A 20,693-nucleotide genomic window follows, 5' to 3' on the forward strand; every position below is an offset into this window, starting at 1 on the left:
CTTTGGTCCCTGGGTGCGACAGATCATGGACAGACTGGAACACTTTGAACCATAGAGGAGCTGGGATGTACGGCCGAGGTTTCCCAGCAGAGGTATCGCAGTAGATGGACACTGTGGTACCGGGGATTGGTAGCTTTTTGAGCCGCAAAGCGGTGTTTGACTGCTGAAGTGATCGGAGCTCGTTGCTGTCCTGTGATGTGGCCAATGCGTCGTAGGATGGGGCGCAGTGACGGACTTGACGTGGGAGAGCACGTCGGCAACGTTGTCCTGTGCCGAGATGTGTCGGATATCGGTTGTGAATTGTGCTATGAAATCCAGGTGGTTGAATTGCCTTGGTGAGCATTTGTCCCTTTTCTGCTGGAAAGCATAGGTGATAGGTTTGTGGTCTGTGAAGATGCTGAAGTGGCACACCTCCAGCATGTGGCGAAAGTGCTTTACGGCCTCATAGATGGCTAGCAGCTCGTGGTCATACACATTGTATTTTTGCTGGGCCGGGTCGAGTTTCCATGAGAAGAATGCCAGGGGCTGCCAGGCGTTCTTGACGCGTTGCTGTAGCATGGCACCCATGGCGGATGTGGAGGCATCTGTGACGAGTACAAGTGGCACGGATGGATCGGGGTGAGCCAGTAGTGTGGCGCGTGACAAACTCGCCTTGCGCTCTTCGAAGGCCCTGTGGAGCTCTGGTGTCCAAGTGATGGGGTGGGAGCTCTTGACATTGGGTCCAGAGAGGACGTCGTGCAGTGGTGCCTGGTGTGCTGCCGCATGGGGCAGAAATCGCCTGTAGTAGTTGAGCATGCCCAGGAAACGGCGGAGCTGACTGGCGGTTTTGGGAGGTTGGCATTCCTGGAGGTGAGTCACTAGTTCTTCCAGTGGTTGGGAGCCTTCGGCGGACACCTTATAACCGAGGAAGGTGATCTCAGGTACTCAGAAGACGCACTTCGCCGGGTTGATGAGGATACCATACTTCTGCAGTCAGTCGAAGAGTGCCCGTAGGTGTTGCTTGTGTTCCTCTAGAGACCGGGAGAAGATGATTTCATCCAGGTAAGCGAAACAGAAGTCGAGTCCCCACAGAATGTCGTCCATGAAGCATTGGAAGGTCTGTGCAGCGTTGCACAGGCCGTTGAACTTTCCCCTCGTGATGACACTCATTAGAAATCGAGGATATGTATATGGAGATGGTCTTACGGTACCTTGGCCCTGTTCTTGGACTTTACCCAGGGGGTGGTAAAATGTTATTCAAAGTTGGTCACATACTATTTTAAAGGTTTGCCCTCAGGCTGGGAAACTAAGTAAATTTGGAAACATGTGTAAATACATCCGTATAGAGGTCAAGTTACCCTATTTCCTTTGTGTACAATCTATGTCACAAGTTATAACTTAATATTCAAATTTTACCATATTTCCTATTATATGTTAACTAATTATAGCCTCCATATACAACACCTCCCACCTTTAATTAGGTCCAATTTATACATTAATTGAGCCTAGAAATTAAAAGTACGATTTAGTTGTACGGGACCTAAGTGACCTACATGACCTTGAGCCTTTTTCGATTGAATGCTGAGAGCCCTGCAATGGGATGTCTCCCTGTTCTATTGATAAGCTCTCATTACTTGTTTTAATGTTTATGTTAACCGTGTTTCCACACCCTTCAGGTATAGCCATGGGTTGCGTTTCTTCACATGTAGCTGTAATGGCTTTCGGTTTCTTAGCAAAGCAATCTCTTAGGTACCTGTACAAATTATACAATCTGTATAGCATGTATATTCCGAGTATACTTACTCATGGAGCTGAGCCCTTCTGGAGGAGCCGCCAATTCTGCAGCTACTCAAGAATTTCCCAGCATTTTATGGAACCCGAAGGTTGATTACCGTGTTCATAAGAGCCCTCCACTGGTCCCTATCCTGAGCCAGATCTATCCAATCCATACCATCCTATCCTATCTCTCTAAGAGTCATTCTAATATTGTCCACCCACCTACGCCCTGGTCTTCCCTGTGGTCTCTTTCCTTCTGGCTTTCCCACCAATATCCTATACGCATTCCTCGTCTCCCCCATTCATGCTACATGACCTGCCCACCTCATCCTCCTTGACTTGATCAATCTAATATTAGGTGGGTCCCTGTCACCATAGCATGGCGCGTCCTCAGGTTGTGGATGGAGGAGACGCCCTTCAGTTTTGGAGGGAAACTGTGAATATATTGAACAAGCAGTCGCAGACAGCCAACAAAGGGTGGCCCTCCAGCTTGGGGGTTGGGCGTGGGGCTAACAACTCCTCACCGTAAAAAATCATTATGTTACGAAAATGAACACAAAGCCTCGGACCTGGACTAATTCCTTGGATATTCTGAGTATAGTCAATAAAACGTATACTATTGCTGAATATGTGGAGTGTTTAAGTTTTTGGTGGTTCCTCCACTCTTGTTCATTTATTTCCTTTTCTAGTTTAGATATCTTATAACTAGCACGTTTAAGATCATCTATATGGGAAACAACATGTTTGAAATGCAACTTAATGTTTGAATGGAATTCTAGTCCTTCTAAACAATGACTGTCTATTGGAATTCGGGAGAGTAAGTCTTCTCCTTTTATACCTTTTGCTTTTACCTTAACCTTTGCCTGTAAGAATGCAAATGAGGTATAGCCTTTGCATCCTGTGTATAGTGACAGTTTACCTACGCCTGTAAGTGTAATGTCTCTTGGACCATGATCTGTACATATTATGGTCACACTTTCAGGGACAGGCATCAAGTATATCCATGCATTATTGTCAAGTTGTGTCCACATCGTTTTTCTAAATTGAACTATCCTCGTATCACAATTTTTGGGAATTTCCTTCTGTTTTTGTAGTAACTTAATGACACAAGTTTCTTGCAACTGACTTGACAATAATGGACGGTCTTGCTTGCATATCCTTGACTGGGAATCTATTATTTTACAGTCTTTTAATTTTGCATTACTAATCTCAAAGTAGAACAGTCTTGTCTGATCTACACACAAATTTGCTTCACCAGTCTCAATATATGCAAATTTATTATTACCTAAAGGTATCGGCACAGGTATCATTTTATACACTTGAAATATTCCTCTACCAATTAAGGGTAAGGTGATCACATAACCCAGTATTCCTTCATTCATATATACATGGATATCACAAACTTTGTACAATAGGTTAATTGAATCCTTGATGAATGGGAAAGGCGGAATGGTATCCTTGGGAAAGGATGACATACTCTGAATGACTGAATCCATAACTAATTGTGGAGATACAATTTGTGGCGATAATATTCCTTGTCTAGCTTGCATGATACTCTCAAGTAGAACGTCTAAATAACGTTGCAATGTGTCAATTGCCTCTCTAGCTCTGGCAATATGGCTCTCTACCGTAATTTTTACTGCTAATGTGTTAATTTTTTCGTGTTCATCTGCTGTGACTGATTCTAAAAATTTCTTGATTTGTACTAGTCCATCCTTTACCTTTTCCTGATTATATTCCATATCTTTTAATGTGTTGTTCATGATTCCTAACGTGGACCTTACTATGACTAATTGCTGTTTTAGTAACTTCGTCATATCGTCGGAGTTTTCCTCGAAATGTTTAATTTGCTCGTTGTAATATGTTGCATCTTTGTTATCTAAAGTGCCAAATAGCACTTTACTAATTTCTCCGATTAACTGAAAATGCCTCGTTGTCTGCGAGTGTTTCTGAGTCTGTGATTGGCCACATCTATTATCAAATTTTCAGTTCTTTTAACTTGTAATTTTTCTCTCGAAATTTCCGGAAAGTGGTAACAGTCAGTCCAGTTTTGAATTGCTATATCTTGGCATAACTTGTTTATGTGTTTAAGATACTGAGCAATCTCGTTGGACTGGCTGTCTATCCCCTTCAGGTTAGTATGTACTACTACTTGCCATTAAGTGTTATATAAATTTAGTTGTCCCTTATTCTCATAATATATTCCTGTTGATTGATCATATTTTTCCACTAGATATCCCTGTTCCTCTAAGGCGGGTTGTAATCCTTGGATCGTTCCCATCCATAGGAGTATGATCACCTCTCGTATCATTTTCTGAAACAAATTTAAATTAATAAAAAGGTTTTACTCTATTTATATGTACTTTATGCCCTTTCTTTATCGTAACGTTTACCTTGTCTATTCCTAGTATTTCATAAGGACCAATCCACTGGCTGCTCAGTTTCCAGGATCTTCCTCGTTTTACGGTTTCATTAAATAAGAGTATTCTGTCTCCTACATTTAATTGAACCTTTTCTGCCTTTTGATCATAGTACCATTTACTTTTGTGTTTTGCATCTAATAATTTCTCTCTTGCCAACTTGTGCGTGGTCTGTAGCCTGCTCCTTAATTCTAACACATAGTCGTCATAATTGTTTTGTGGGCTGGGTGGTTCATGCAAGGTCGAGGGCAAGGTTGACCTAAAACCGTACACCAACTCGAATGGCATATACCCCGTGACAGTATGTACAGTCGTATTGTACATGTACATAGTGTATGGCACCCATTCATCCCAATTTCTTTGGTCTTCATTTATGTAGTGTCGTAAGTACTCTGCTAGAACCCGGTGACTGCGTTCTAGACTTATGTTAGATTCTGGCCTAAACGCAGTAGTTTGGAGTTTCTTAATTCTTAGCAACTTATACACATTTTTAAAGACATCACTCAGGAAGTTTGCTCCCTGATCGGTTAGTATTTGTTTTGGCATACCCATCTTCAATATGATATTTACCATGAATTCCCTAGCTATTGTCTCTGCATTCTGTCATGGGATTGGGATCATGGTTACTAGTTTGCTAAGGTCGTCTTGAAATGTGAGTATGTACTTGTTCCCTTTTTCCGTTTCCAGCAAGGGTCCTACAATGACCAAACAGCACTTATCAAACGGATGATCGGTGGTGGTTGTGATTTCCATTGGTGCTCTTTTCTTGGGAACTAACAGTTTATTAATCTGGCAGCTCTTACATTTTTTTATATAGTCCTCAACTTCCTGCCTCATGTTAGACCAATGAAATTTTGCCTTTATCGCCTTGAATGTTTTATTCATTCCCCTACGACCTCCTATTGGTGCGTCATGATACTCAAAAAGTATTTGTTTCTTTTGTTCTTCCCCTGTGATTTCTATGGGATTCTGAGTGTCTATACTGCTCCATGCATTGATTCTGCTTAAGGCATCCGCATTTGTATTTAATAATCCCTTCTTGTACACGATTTCATAATCGCATTCCTCTAACTTAATCCTCCATTTGAATAACCTGGATCCAGGATCCTTGATGTTCATAAGCCATTTTAGTGGTTTATGATCACTGGCGATCTTGAATTTTTGCCCATACAAATAAGGTCTGAAGTGTTTTATTCCCCATACTATAGCCAGTAACTTCTTTTCGCTTGTACTGTAGTTCTTTTCAGCTTTGTTTAAATTCCTACTAGCATAAGCTATTGGCAGGTCTTTGCCAATCTCTCCTTCTGATGGTATTGCACCTAGGCCTTGATTGCTTGCATCTGTTGTGAGGATAAACTCCTTGGAAAAATCCGGATATTGCAAAATAGGTTGCATTGTTAATTTTGATTTTAAACTCGCAAAGGCATTCTCTTGTTCTACCATCCACTCAAATTTTGCGTTCTTCTTAAACAAAGCATGCAACGGTGCTCCTATCTTGCTAAATCTAGGAATGAACCTCCGATAGTAACCTATCATTCCTAAGAAACTCTTCAACTGTCTTTCAGCTTCAGGTCAGGGGAAGTTTTCAATTACTTCTACTTTGCTTGGATCAGGTTTACACCCCTCTTCAGTAATTACGTGTCCTAAGTAATTAACTTCTTTTCTTAAAAACTCACATTTATCTGGTTGGAGCTTTATATTGTATTTCCGGAGCCGGGAAAATACCTCCCGTAACTTTGTGTCATGTTCTACCAGGGACCTAGCGTAGATTACTACACCGTCAAGAAATACAAAGCATCGTGACGGAATTAGGCCACTCAACACGGAACTCATCGACTGGAAAGTAGCGGGTGCTGTCTTTAGCCCGAACGCCATTCTTGTATAGGCCCAATGCCCCTGTTTAGTGCTGAAAGCCATCTTGTCCCTATCTTCCGGACTCAACTCTACCTGATGGTAACCCATCACCATGTCAATGCATGAAAAGTAGACTGGCCCAGCTGGTCCAAAATTTCCGTTATGTCAGGGAGAGGTTAGGCGTTTCCGATTGTCTTTTCATTCAGTCTTTGGAAATCAACAACTATCTGCCATTTTCTCTCTCCACTGGCGTCTACCTTTTTTGGTACTACTAATAGTGGGCTATTCCAAGGTGAGCTACTCTCTTCTATGATTCCTTTGTCTAACAGTCTCTCTACTTGTTTTTCAATCTCCGCTTTTTGTGCTTCAGGAAGTCTATATGGTCTAGTGTTTATGGGGGCAGTTCCTGGTACTACTGTTATTGAATGCCTTGTTGCATTTGTGGCGGTTAATTTCTCCCTGGGCAAATGGAAAATATTCTAAAATTCTAGGCAAGTATTCTCTAATACTTCCTTCTCCTCGTTATTTAGGTGTTCTAACCTAAGTTTATCTAGTACTTCCCTTCCTCTATTCCTATTTTCCTGATTTATGCCCTCCTTATCTCGGGTCATGGTTTCGATCTTTGCTAACCTCAGCTGTGGTTCTGGTATTTCAACCTCTCTATCATTCGTATTTAATACACTAGTTAATGCATACCCATTCTTAACTGTAATCAGGGAGCTGGCTACGTAAATTCCTGTGTCTAATTCTTGTCTCTCAATCAGGTCTCCTTCTGGCCGTTTTCGCATTCTACTGGCATCTGTACTATCATTTCCGACCTTTTTTTAAGGGTGATGGTTCTTACTCTCTCATTTCTATTTTCCGTTTCCTTGTAGGATATTAGTGGCTTTTCTAATCTGCTATTCTGCCACTTAAAATTAACCCTTTTTTGTTCATAGCATATTTGTGCTCTTGCTTTTAAGAGGAAGTCCTTCCCTAATATGTCATCTCCTTCTATATCCAGTTGTTTATTTACGAACTGCAGACTTATTGGGATCCTCAAACTTCCTTCTTTCACTTTGGCTTCTATCAGCCCATGTGTTTCTACTACCATTCCGTCTACTGATTTGAGTTTGCTGGGGGTCGTACCTGGTGCTTCCTATCAACTTCTGGCTCTTCACTACTGATATCTCTGCCTGCTGTCTAGCAAGAATAATAACCCCTTTTCCTTGCTGATATCCAGCTTCAACTCAAAAAAATCCCATTTGGTAGTGTTAATGCAGCCTAATGTACATTGCTGACTGTCGGTTGGCTGCCTGCTGACAGTCTGTTCCCGTTTCCCGAATGCTCCTGACCTGTATTTCTGTTACTAAATTTCTGTCTTGTCATGCTACAATTCCTTGCATAGGGGCCCCTTTTATTACAATTGTAACATATTATTTCTAAACGCCTATTTATTCTTTCTACACCGACCTGGTTCCCTCTAGACTGATTATTGTGAAGGGGCCCTATTTTCATGGTTTTCTTCAGGAAACATGTTTGGGTGCTATGTCCTACTTTTCCACAGTTGCCACATCTTGTCTGGGCTCCTATCTCTCCCTTATAACGTTCTCTTGCTTGGACACTATCGCACTTTCTTCCTCAAAGGCCGTTTCCGCGATATCATCGAAACTTTCATTATTTTGGCTCCTTACAATCGTCTGTATCCTGTCTCAAGACAAACCTTGAATAAAGCAAATGTTCCGTAATTTGTCTGCTAACGTTAGAATGCCTGCCCGTTCCTCTTCCGTGCAATTTTGGAGTGCTGACTCTCGAAATTTTGATCCTAACATTTGGATCTTATGAATCCATTCGGATATGTTTTCAGATTTGTTCTGTGTGGCCTTGAATAGTTGGTTAGCGTGAATGTCTAACATTCTCTTTTCAATATACCGGGTGTTCCTAAAAGAATGGTGGGGTTTCATTGCCGTATATCTCCGTCAGTTTTTGGTGACGAAAAGCAAAACATATATGGACTCATAACGCGGCTCTCAAATTTTCATTTTGTATATTGCGCTCTTTCCTAGTTCCATTTCCGACAGTTAGGAGGCGTGAAATGTAAGATGGCGGCCCAGCAGGAAAAGGTCTATTGCGTGCTGAGATTTGAGGTGTCTAAATCCATCGTTACAGTGCGCCATGAATTTCGTGTACATTTTCAGAAGGAGGCGCCACATGAAAACAACATTTGCAGATGGTACTGGCAGTTTGTGGACAGTGGATATCTCTGTAAAGGCAAGAGTTCTGGGCGGCCACGTGTGCCACATGCAGACGTGGAAAGAGTGGGGGAGACGTATCAGAGAAGCCCAAGAAAATCATTACGCAGAGGAAGCAGAGAACTGCTTGTGGGGGTATATGAAGGACATGGTTTATGTACCCCCATTGCCCCAATCGCTCCAGGATCTCTGAAACAAAATCAATCGTGCTGTGGAGACCATCACACCTGAAAGGCTGCAGTGGGTGTGGCAGGAATTCGACTATTGCATTGATGTGTGCCGGGTAACGAAAGGTGCGCACATAGAGGCACTTTTATGGATGTACATAAAATTTGGACAGTTAAGCTTCCGATTGACACATGTTATGATTATACATGGTAAGAAATACGAAATATATACGTATCTAAAACCCCACCATTCTTTTAGGAACAACCTGTACATATTCCTGGGGAATTCTTTCAACTTGTCCCAATTTTCCAAATTTCTATGTGAAATAGCTGTTCTAGGTTCACCGCTAATCTTGGTAAGTATGAACTGGTACAATCTATTATTGTCCTCTGGACATACACAATTAAACACCATGTCTACATCAGACACAAATGTTAAAATTTCTTTCCTATTGCCATTAAAAGGTGAAACTAACTTAAGAGCTTCTGTCCCATTAATATATTCCGTGGTCATCATGTCTGCCTCTGGCATCTCCGGATATGGATTTTTATGGAAAATATATTTGAGCAAGGACTCACCACTTTTTGCCTTCTATCTTCCTTCTTGAGTGCTGCTGTTGCGCTCCTCTCGCCTGTGAGATTGCCCTGGCCGCTGGCTGATGTAGGTGAGTTTCTGCAACCTCAGTCGATTGCTTGCTGTAGTTGCCTTCTCTGGTGTTTTTCTCCTTCACTGAAAACTTTTAGGTCTAATTAATTTGCTACCCCTTGCAAATTAAAGTTTTCTTTTGGCACCCATCGGTGACCTGTTGGTCTGATAAATTTACTTCTGTCGTCGACTATCTGCTATCTGCAGTTGCTTATCAATAGCTTTATGCGATCTTTCTTGGTCGCTTTCACAAACAAATAGAATCTGTTCTACTTTACCAATTTTCCTTGGCTGTTGCTTCCTGGGAGGACTGTCTCGCTTAGAGACCGACCTAGCGGCCTCCGTAGTCTAGAGGTAACGTTCCCACCTCATGACTTGTGGTACGCGGGTTCAAATGCCTGGCGGAGGTCGTCGAATTTTTAAGGGCGGAAAAATTCAGGGAACAAGTCCTCCGGGAGGGACTTTAAGCTGTGTGTCTTATGTCATAACTTTACGGCATGTAAAAGAACCCCATATCTCCAAAGGAGCCAAATTCCAGGACGTTTCCCGCCCAACAACAGTCTCTGAGGCCTCTGATAGATGGGGGAAGCATTATGGACACCGCCAAGCAAGTGGAGGTCGAACTCGCTTGCTTGGCAGGACTGATGGTACACACCATTGTCGGTAGGGTATAGCGACTGGTAGAATATCATAGAGGGAAGCACAATGGACCAATACTGGTCTAAGTGCATGGGGAAATCCACCCTCTCCAATAACTAACTAACTAACTAGAGACCGACCTGATCTCGTTTGTTTCGTAGCTTCTCCTTGTGGTCTTCCACCCCTCGTTCCATGTCTTGGATGTTGATGCTGCGAAATTTGCCGACCTTGATGTATACCTGTCGTGAAGACCTCTGCGTACACCCCACACCTGACACCAGTTGTCGCATCCCAGCTTGTGGAAAACGGATTGATGGGCCGAGCGGGAGCCGTGTGTTCCGTTGACTTCGATGGTTGGAGGACAATTAACAGGAGAGTTAGCTTAAAACAAACTGTTTATTACACATATACATATGTATAAACTGAGAAACAGGTAAGTGCCTTAGGCCAATGGCGGCGGCCAAGTCTTTTAAACAACAAAGAGTCCCCGACTCTTAGTGACTGGTCAGAAGACTGTCGTCAGCTAATTTCCTTGGGTTTATATATTGTAAAGTGTCTTGGTTACTGAAGACGCCGTTCGGATTGTTAATTGGTTTATTTAACAACCTACCAGTCTCGGCTACAATTAATTATAACACAGTTGGGGGGTTTCACACTTTATAACCCTATTCGCAATAATCAATTCACTCTGTCCTCAGTAGTCTACAGGTATTCACAGTACGGGAGCTATTTAAGTGTCCCTGTATCACACACTCACAATTACACACACATCCGGTTCTTCTTTCTGCGACGGCTGCTATATTCCAACTCAATTCGTAGGTTGCTGCCTTGAGAACTCGTTCACTGCTGACTTGAGAACTCACTTTGGCAGCTGATACTTTTAACTTGTTCACTGCTGACTGGATAACTGTCTTTGGCGACTGATGCCCTTAACTCACTTCGGCGGCTGTGTAGTTCCCTTATATAGTCACAGCACCCGCCTGTTACCCAATGGGTACTGCTGTTGCCTGTTACCTGTGTCACAGCTGCGTTGCGTGTTACGTCACCGCGGGGAGTAACGACAGCGCTACGATGCCGCCACGTACCGCGGGGGGGGGGGTCCTCCATTGCGCAACATGTCACACTGCTCCCTCCTTAAGGCTGTTCATCCCGAATAGCCTAACGGTGCATCCTGTTCCTTTCCTTTGGAGGCTGTTCTTGCAGCATCTTCTTGTTGTTTCTGCTACTCCTTGCAGCGGCTCTTCTCCGGCCGTTACAATATGTTTTCTTAGGGGTGGTTTCTCTAGGAATCTCCCATTGAACTTTCCCCTCGTGACAACACTCATTAGAAATCGAGGATATGTATATGGAGATGGTCTTACGGTACCTTGGCCCTGTTCTTGGACTTTAGCCAGGGGTGGTAAAATGCTATTCAAAGTTGGTCACGTATGGTTTTAAATGTTTGCCCTCAGGCTAGGAAGCTAAGTAAATTTGGAAACATGTAAATACATCCGTATAGATGTCAAGTTACCATATTTCCTTTGTGTACAATCTATGTCACAAGTTATAACTTAATATTCACATTTTACAATATTTCCTACTATATGTTAACTAATTATAGCCTCCATATAAAACAATGTTTTAATTGTTGAATAACTTAAACAGTCCTCAACAAGGAGTTTCATGAACTGAACTCTATAGGTTAGGCTCAGAATACTGTCAAAAGTATCAACTGAAACTGATGAGACTGACATACCACGAGTTCAGAAGCCAAGCCATATCAGTAGCCCTAAAGGTGAACAGCTGTTTGGTGCAGATGCAAGTTGGCAAAGGTGGAAATATATTACAGTGTGCTTACTGTTTATTGTTATTAAATAACTCCACAAATCCTGTACAGGGGCTTTAGCACCCATATGATATAGAGGTAGTCAAACTTATACAATCTCATACAAAACATAAAAAGATACATGGTGTAACATTAAATCAAGCTATATCACAACAACATAGATTCATACACAGTTAGAAATACAACCTTTTACTTCTTACTAGTCCAAGTTCATTCGTCACAATCATTAATCATAAAACAATATCACATAATACTAAGTAATAAACATAATTAAAATTAAAAACTATAACATACAGTTAATCCCATTTACATCCAATCAGTATTTACAAATTATTTTGATTAAAAAACTCCTCTAATGAATAAAATGACCACGAGCAAAGATATCTCTTTAATGCTGGTTTAAACAATTCAATTCCATCAAATTATCCATAACCATAACCACCCAGGATATATATCATTCGAATCATAATTTTATTATCTTTGTATACTATTATATCATTGTGTTATATATTGTATTATTATTATTATTATTATTATTATTATTATTATTATTATTACTTATTGTATTGTAAAGTATTTGACTTGTCCTATATCATGTACAATGATCCATGGATATGATATGAAATAAATAAATAAATAAGATAATGATTTTATATTTATAGGAAGATGGTTAAATATCCTCATTCCAATAGCACATTTCCCTTCATTATATATTGTTAATCTAGCACATGGAAAATGAAGGTCAGTATTGTGCCTAGTATTTAGACCATGAATTTCTTGATTAGTTTTATAAAGATGCTTATTTCTCACAACAAATATCATCAAAGAAAATATATATTGAGAATAAAATGGTAAAATTTCCCAATCTTTAAAAAGTTGTCTACAAGAGTCTCTACATCTAGTCTTAGTCATAATACAGAGTATTCGTTTTTGCATCTTAAAAACACTAAGACTCTGTAGTGAATTACCCCATAATAAAATACCATAAGATAATAATGAATGAACATATGCAAAATATATGTGCTTTGCTATGAATGAAGTTTGAATTTATATTCATCCCATATTTGTTTTTCTCTCTATGTAAATGAGTTCTGCACTCAAACAGCCATCAGATTGGTGCAATATACCAATGTTCCTAGTTGGGCTGGACAACTGAACAATTGTTCCAGGATACCAATAGCATTACAGCAGAGGAAATGAAACTGTCATATTTCCTTTCATGTCACACATGCAGATGTACACAGTGTTAACAGAAGACACAAACACTGTCTTCATAAACCAACTGCTAACCTCTCATGCTTTCAGAAAAGTGCATATTATGCTGGGATCAAAATTTTTAATAACCTGCCATCTGATATCAAAGGTCTTATGAATGAAAAGGCACGATTTAAAATAGCACTGAAATGATACTTAAATACACATTCATTCAACTCTGTTGATGAATACCTACTGTCTAAAAAATAACTTATGTACCTTCAAATAGCCTTGTGTGAAGTCACTGTGTATCCTTTGTTTCTCTTGTGTGAGAACTCCATTGGGACTGTATATATGTTTTGTATTTATATGACATATTCAACATCCTACGGTCATTTTGACTAACTTTGAATCCATGGAATGCAATGCAATGTAATGTACTCTGCACAGTCTTCGACCACTTGATAATGCCTTGTGGGGTCCACTGAAAACTGCATTAAAAAAAGAATGTGGTAACTTCATAATATGCCACACACACCTTCTCTTCAAGCCTCTCTTTTCTTTAATGAAGCTTATAAGTATGCAAATCATGGAATAGGTAATACCTGGATTAAAAACATTTGGAATTTTCCTGTTAAATGTTAAACTGTTTTTTGAGGCTGACGTTCTTCCTACTGCCCATTTTATAACTGTGGTCTTTCATAAGGAAGTCCAGAACCAAAAAAATGTCCCTAACAAATTTCATATCAATGGTGATGTAGCAGGACTATCAAACACTGACCATATATCATGAACATTGGATATGTATATGTATATCTGTATCATTAACATCGTCCTACATAATGCCAAGCCTATTCTCACCTGCTACGGGTATTACGGAAACACGGCCCTTCCATCATTTCACATGTCTTCCAGGAATTTTTCATCTTGAATCATGTTTTAATTTATTTTTGTAATCCTGTCAGAGTTCTTCCTGCACATGTCTTTTACGGTTTATTTTGTATTCTAAAAATTCTGTTACTTGTGAAATTATTCTCTCATAATTTCATTTCCTTCACTAACCGAAAGGCCGTACCGAACAATTCTCCTGAATACAGGTTTTTCTGGCTATCTCGTATTGACACTAACACAGACAACACACCTACACAAGTTCTGTGACGCACTATCAGACCCGATCAGAACATGACCAAACATGGTTGTTTACCGTTGTTTACTACAGCACATGAGTCATAACAATAATTTTATTTCAAAATATTGTTATAACCCACCACTCGCAGCCGTCGCAGCCTTCTGTGGCATTGTGAGAACTGCCACGTGTTGATCCTGTTGATGTTCGTTTGTTTCATATTTCTTCGTGACTTCGTGACCGTTCGTGACCGTCCGTGACTACTAGTGCCATCTGTTAGAAAGTGATATGCTCTTTGTCTCGTTGGTTTCGGTCGTCTCGGTTTTGCCAAATAAGGGAAGGAGCTGGTGCAGTAAGGCTAGAGAAAAGTGGGCGTTGGAGAATTAGAATTTTATATAACCAAGAAACGGGACATATAATGTCATATTCTAATAGTAAGTACGAGAAGTTAATATAATGTGAAATATTTTATGATTAATGTATACATTTATATGATCTGTTGAGCCGGCATGGGAACCCGATGTCAGCAGTTATTCAATGCTAATTAAGTAAATTGCCACTTGGTAAAATATTGAGATGTAAACTAGGCACTTTCTACAGAAAATGGTAATTGTGGCGATATAAAGTTCACAGGATGTTCATGCACTTTAATAAGGGTTCAAGAGGATCTGTACTCAAAACATGTTTTTCTTTTCCAGAATATATTTTCACAGCTTTACCCAGAACTCAGAGAGGACAGCCAATTGTACTGGGAGGAGATCCAAAGGGGAAGAATTTCTTGTATACAAACGGAAATAGTGTCATTATAAGAAATATTGAGGTATGAAGCCACTAGAGTGTGAAAGTTTTGCACTGGAACCAAGCACAGAGATAAGCACAGGGACAACTTTGCTTTTTCCTTGCCATGTACAGAAATCATGTTTTAACAGATTAGTAGTTAGCGCACAGATATCTTAGTACAGACTGTTTCATTTCAGAATCCTGCTATATCTGATGTTTACACCGAACACTCCTGTGCTGCCATTGTAGCCAAGTATTCACCAAGTGGATTTTACATTGCATCTGGAGGTACAGTAGCACATAGCACATTATTTGATACTAGAGGAAGTAATAGATTTCTTTCACTACAATTTCATTATCCTTGTTACATTACAGTGTGATATTATCAAAAATGTACTGGCAAAATGTATGTGGTCAGATCACACATACATACTGTGAAAGAAATATGTCACATAACAACGCTTTTATTTTTACAATATATTGTGTGTAGAGCCATTGCTATGCAATGACTGTGAGATGGGCAGATATACCAGGGCCATTTCTGGGCTATGGCTTGGTAAGCAGATTCCCAGTGCTAGGCAGCAGTTTCATAATAATACAGCAGTGGAAGAGCTGTGTTTTCCATGTGGTTCATGTTGAGGGGTTATAAGCAAGATGAGGTTTGGAGCTTAGTTGATAGTTCTGTACAGGAGTCTATAAAGAGAGGACTTGAGCACATGAAGCTGAAGAATCTCCACTGTACAGAAACCATTGCCGGGGAACAGCTGGCGAAGACACAGCAGACTGATAAAGACTTAGTGGGTGCTGTGGTGTTTTGTGAATTATGGAGATTGGTAGTGGTGCTCTAATTACTCATAGTTCTGGGTCGTGTGTATAAGTGGTCAGTAAATCAAGATAATATCCAATCCAAACCACGTCTATAGTCACCCCTACATGTGACAATATAATGTAAAAGAATTGCTTCTTACCTGGAAAGAAAGATGCCAGTATTCAGAATTGTTAATTTTGGAAGTAATGCATTGTTTGAGACTAAAATTAACACAGTAGAATAACTGTTTATGGTATGATAATTTTTGCAAGGTTTATTTAACTTTCTTTGTTTCATTTATATTTGAAAGGTGCCTATGCAATGCATCCTGTACTGCCAGAAAAGACACCATGCACAGATGTATAATGGATTTTTTTTAACCCTAGTAAAATCCAGATTAGCCTTTGACAATCAAAGGATTTTGTTTTTTCTTCATAATATTTTTTTATGCAATGAACCTGTGACACTTCTAAAATTAATGTGTATGAAGCAATGCAGCTTGGTAGTGTCATGAAGGAAACAGCAGAAGCCTATTGCTGTTTAGAGTGAACCACAAACGTAATAGACCTTCTGGATATCGGTTATTTCTTGCCAAACGTAGAACATTTGTTCCTCATACTAGTCTCTGTATATCGTCAGATATACATAAAACATATCCAGTTCACAATCATGAAAAAGTGAAAAAATCCAGTTATCACTAGGATTGCAATTGTTTAACCTTTATCGGACGAATGTCATCATATGATGTTGTTAAAAGTTAGGGCAGCTGGCCGAACGTCGTCATATGATGTCGCGGATTCCACGCGTGTAAGGTTTTTTTAATATTATATTAAAAATATAAATTGTTGTTCTATTTACATGATTTTTGGTCACCACCTTTATAAGGAGACAGCCTTCCTTCCTGCATGATCTAATGTAATCTAGCGACGTCATATGACGTTAAAAGTAAGGACAAATTGAAGAACGACATCATATGATGTCGCGCATTCCACGCGTGTAAAGATTTTTTTAAAATTAAATTTAAAATATAAATTGTTCTTCTATTTACATAATTTTTGGTCACAACCTTTATAAGGTGACAGCCTTCCCTCCTGCGTGATCTAATGTAATCTACCGACGTCATATGGCCGAACGACCTCATATGATTTCGCGCATTGCACGCGTGTAAAGATTTTTTTAAAATTAAATTTAAAATTAAATTTTTGCTCTACTTACGTGATATATGTTCACCATCTTCATGAGGAAACAGCCTACCCTCCTGCGTCATCTATGGTAATGTGGCCTTCGTATGGTACTGCCGAAAACATTCCGAAATGCAGAGTCCGACGTCGCAGCTCACGCACTTCGTACGAATGCTAGACCGCTTCCCACGCGAAAAGCACACACGACACCTCAGTTGCGATTTAGAGGAAGCAGGCCAGTGATGTTGAGCTGCAGTGATATTTATCCCCGCAGCTACACCGGCATAATTATTCACACCTCTCCAGCCACACTGGTCTGGTGGTCCCCAAGTTGCCGACGAAGGTGATGACCCTCCATCCGCGGAATCAGAACTCCAACTTTGCTCGCCCCTCTCAGAATCGGTTCAATAGCAGTCCGAATCTGTGTCTTTGAACAGCTGTTTCTCAATTTCAGCATCAGAACTCCAACTTTCCTCGCCACATTCAGAATCGGTTGAATAGCAGTCCGAATCTGTCATTGAACAGCTGTTTCTCAATTTCAGCATCTTCCATATGACGTCGTCGTGTATACGGCTCTCTAGCAGTGAATCTCTGTGCTTAGACCACAATAAGAAGCTATAAATCTTAACCTTGAGCCCACACATACAAAAATCTCATTCACGACTTGGCTGAACCCAATATCTACTTCATGATGTCATGGGTGGCTAAACTTATATTGTGATGTTTCAAAATCGTTACAAACACAATGGTTTGACTGCAATGAATGAACGAATGACCGATCTGGCGACACCATATTCCGAGAATTAACTCCCGTATCTTTCTAAAACATTACACAGCGAATGATATCAGACACATACAGTCATGCATACCGAAATGTCCCATACGATAAATAAGCGTCAACAAGAGACATCATTGAATGTGAAGTCGCTACAAGGACTTACACTGCTAAAACGCATGGTGCAGAAAATGTATGAATTTCGGGAATTTTTTTGGGGGGGGGGAATCAGTGTAAAAATTTTTTACAGATATTAAAATCTGTAAATTAGAATATCTGATTCTATATTCTTCCTACATTAAAGGAGCGTTCATTTCGTTCATTTATCATAAAAAATGTAGAAATCACACCATTTTTAGAAACATGCTTACAATTTCATTGCTCTAGAAGGGCGGGCATTTAAATAAACTCCGTCCAGCTGCCCCTACCGGAAATTAAATGGCCCGTCCGATAAAGGTTAATAGGATATAGATTTGTTTATTTCAAATTAATGAAGAAAATGTTATATATTACTGACTAGATAGAAATGTGCATTCAATCTGATGTTAGTGCAGCTCTCAGCTATGCTGATGAGTAGTGTTCAGGCTATTACATTATAGTCTAAAAATGACATAGATTAAGTATGATTATTATTGTATGCAGGTAAAAAACTTTAACTTTATTGTTGCTGTTGTTGTTGTTGTTTCTTCTTCTCTGACTTATACTTTTTCTCCTCTGACTTATACTTTTTCTCCTTCTCTTCTCTTCTTTCTCACTGTACAACCTAATTTGGGTGTTGGTCTCCTGTACCAATATTTTCCAGAATCTCAACTCCAACAGGTTGGGCTTACAACTTGCTGATCTCAAACTATAGACTTTCTACAAGGAATACCAAAACCAGAATCTTACCCCAAAACTACCACAACCCCAATATAGTCCTGTATGATAAATGAACTGAATAACTAATAGTTTTGTGTGTGGTCATTTCAGATCAGGCTGGGAAAGTACGAATTTGGGATACTGTAAATAAGGAGCACTTATTGAAGAATGAATTCCAACCAATTGGTGGCCCAGTTAAGGATATTTCATGGTCACCTGACAGCCAGAGAATGGTGGTTGTTGGAGAAGGAAGGGAAAGGTAGTTCACTGTGTATATATATTAAATCAGGCATGCTCATTTTGTTGGCATATAGAACATTAGGTATTCAACCCATAACCTGTGCTTGGCTGGTGAGATGTATGCAAGCAGGAGCAGGAGAAATAGCAGTATTAAGGCAGTGATGGTGAATGCTGGCTGAAGAGAGCAACATTTGGGCAGTGGCATGTTACAAGCAGCACGTGGTCACAAAGACTTTATCATTATTGAGACATTGCTGATGGACATACATGACAAGTACAGTAGAATTTGGTTATAACGTCATCAAAGGGACCTAAAAATAGTGTCGTTACAAACGAATGTCGTTGTAACCGAAATGGGCATTTCCACAGTAGCCGTATGTTAGTCACGTAAAAATCTACCAAAAACCGAGTTAAAATGTTGCATTTTTTAGTGAAATACGTAGTTAAGTACAGACTAACGTAACATTAACGTGGAATTGCCCAAATGTGTAATATCAAAGACATATTACAGTGCTTTTCACTGACAATACACACCGCACTAATACTGTATATTAAAGGTAGGCCTACTCACCAAATTACAGTAGATTACATCAATTGTTGTGCCTTACTGTACCTAGATACGAGTACAGTAATCAGTTATCTTCATCTGTTTCCTGTTACTTGCCCAATACACACTTTCTAAATTACGTTCAGTGTCCATAATTTTTTTCACAATTTCACTGGTGCCTCCCATGGATTCATAAAACAAGTTCGCAACCCTAATGGCTTCAAGCGCATCACTCACAGTAGGGATGGAGACTTCGGAACATTCTTCTCCTCCCTCCTCATCTTCCTCCTCTGTATCCTTCTTCACTTCCGATACAATATCGTCGTCTGTTTGTGCCTCCGTTGTAACAATGTCGTCTATTGTTGCATATGCCTCATAGTCATACTGACCTAGTTCATCACAATTGACTTTACGCAACCATTCTGTTAAAGGTAAATCATCGTCATTATTGGTGTCATCCTCATTCTCAGTGCCATTCAATCCCTGAGTTGATAAGATTCCCGCATGCCGGAAGCAGTTCTGAATTGTTTTTGTAGTTACTCGTCTCCATGCTTTTTCAATGAATCGTATTGCGTCCAGCAGTGTAACTGTGTAATCTTGCTTCTTCTCGATGCTCTCTACAATTCTTAACAATATCAGTTTGCGGTAGTGACATTTCAGGTTCCTTATGACTCCCTGATCCATGGGTTGCAATACGCTTGTAGTGTTTGCAGGTATAAACACAAGTTTAATCTTCTCTAGATTTTGAAGTACAGGGTGCGCTGGACAGTTGTCTACAAGCAAGATGATCTTTCTTTTCCTTGTTTGAAGTTCCCGGTCCCAAGACCTGAGTTCAGCTTCGAACAAACTAGAAGTCATCCACGATTTTTTGTTAGCACTGTAGCGCACTGGTAGGTTTTCCACATTTTTAAAACATCTAGGATTTTTTGACTTTCCAATCACAAGCAATTTCCTCTTCTCGCTTCCAGTCACATTAGCACAAACAAGAGCTGTAATCCGCTCTTTCGACAACTTGCCGCCAACACACTTCTCTCCCTTAAATTTCAGTGTCCTGTCAGGTGTCAATCGAAAGAAAATGCCGGTCTCATCGGCATTAAAGACATCCTTGTCTGCATATCCTTTACGTATACTGGGCCACACGGCAGTAAGCCATTCAGGTGTAGTTTCAGTATTTACACCCCTGGCTTCACCACTCACTTTACCGAACGCAATGTTGTGACGCAACTTGAACCTATCAATCCATCCAGCACTACACACGAATTCTTCATCCTTTAACTTTTTTGCGAATTCTTCAGCTTTCACCATAAGAAGAGGGCCACTAACTGGTACGTTATCACTTCTTTGCTGCTTAAACCATTTAAGCAGCGCTTCATCGACATCACTCCATTCAGGCTTATGCAATTGCTTTATTCTCGACCCATTTTGTTCGAATGCATCAATAATTTTTGTTTTATTTCTCCATATCGTTTGTACTGTAGAATTGACCAAACCAAATTCGCGGCATACAGCAGCTTTTTTCCTTCCATTTTCTATTTCACGAATCACTTTAACTTTCTCTTCAATGCTTAAAACTTTCCTTTTCATTGCCATGTTTTCGCTACTGCACTTCTCTGGGTTTAGGCAGGAACACTATAGGGTAAGTAGACA

At 40.1% G+C, this 20,693-nt stretch overlaps 2 protein-coding genes across 7 annotated transcripts in view; one reads left to right on the plus strand and one right to left on the minus strand.

Moving 5' to 3' along the window:
- Positions 1–2,262: 2,262 nt before the first annotated feature.
- On the minus strand, positions 2,263–14,076 carry LOC111873154. 4 transcript variants are annotated; one of them, XM_023867628.2, is made up of 5 exons: positions 13,593–14,076; positions 13,011–13,222; positions 9,853–10,057; positions 9,007–9,157; positions 2,263–4,069 (listed from the first exon to the last, which is right to left on the minus strand). In XM_023867628.2, the coding sequence occupies exon 5, from the start codon at positions 3,570–3,572 to the stop codon at positions 2,292–2,294; it is 1,281 nt and encodes a 426-aa protein (XP_023723396.1). In that variant the 5' UTR covers positions 3,573–4,069; positions 9,007–9,157; positions 9,853–10,057; positions 13,011–13,222; positions 13,593–14,076; the 3' UTR covers positions 2,263–2,291. The 4 variants fall into 4 exon arrangements, with proteins under 4 accessions (XP_023723396.1, XP_023723395.1, XP_023723397.1 ...); XM_023867627.2 differs by having other exon boundaries at positions 9,007–9,164; XM_023867629.2 differs by lacking the exon at positions 13,011–13,222 and having other exon boundaries at positions 9,007–9,164.
- Positions 14,077–14,181: 105 nt separating this feature from the next.
- The window catches only part of LOC111873152 (actin-interacting protein 1), a 53,083-nt gene continuing 46,571 nt past the window's right edge, over positions 14,182–20,693 (plus strand). For 2 of the 3 annotated variants that reach the window (XM_023867616.2, XM_023867618.2), the window contains exons 1-4: positions 14,182–14,291; positions 14,556–14,677; positions 14,835–14,925; positions 18,371–18,518. In XM_023867616.2, the coding sequence (XP_023723384.1) occupies positions 14,276–14,291; positions 14,556–14,677; positions 14,835–14,925; positions 18,371–18,518 (377 nt within the window). In that variant the 5' untranslated portion in view covers positions 14,182–14,275. The remainder of the gene's footprint in view (positions 14,292–14,555; positions 14,678–14,834; positions 14,926–18,370; positions 18,519–20,693) is intronic. The other variant, XM_023867617.2, reaches the window with a different exon arrangement.

Source organism: Cryptotermes secundus, unplaced genomic scaffold, assembly GCF_002891405.2.
Source record: "Cryptotermes secundus unplaced genomic scaffold, Csec_1.0 scaffold259, whole genome shotgun sequence".
In the NCBI taxonomy this organism is placed as follows: Eukaryota; Metazoa; Arthropoda; class Insecta; order Blattodea; family Kalotermitidae; genus Cryptotermes; species Cryptotermes secundus.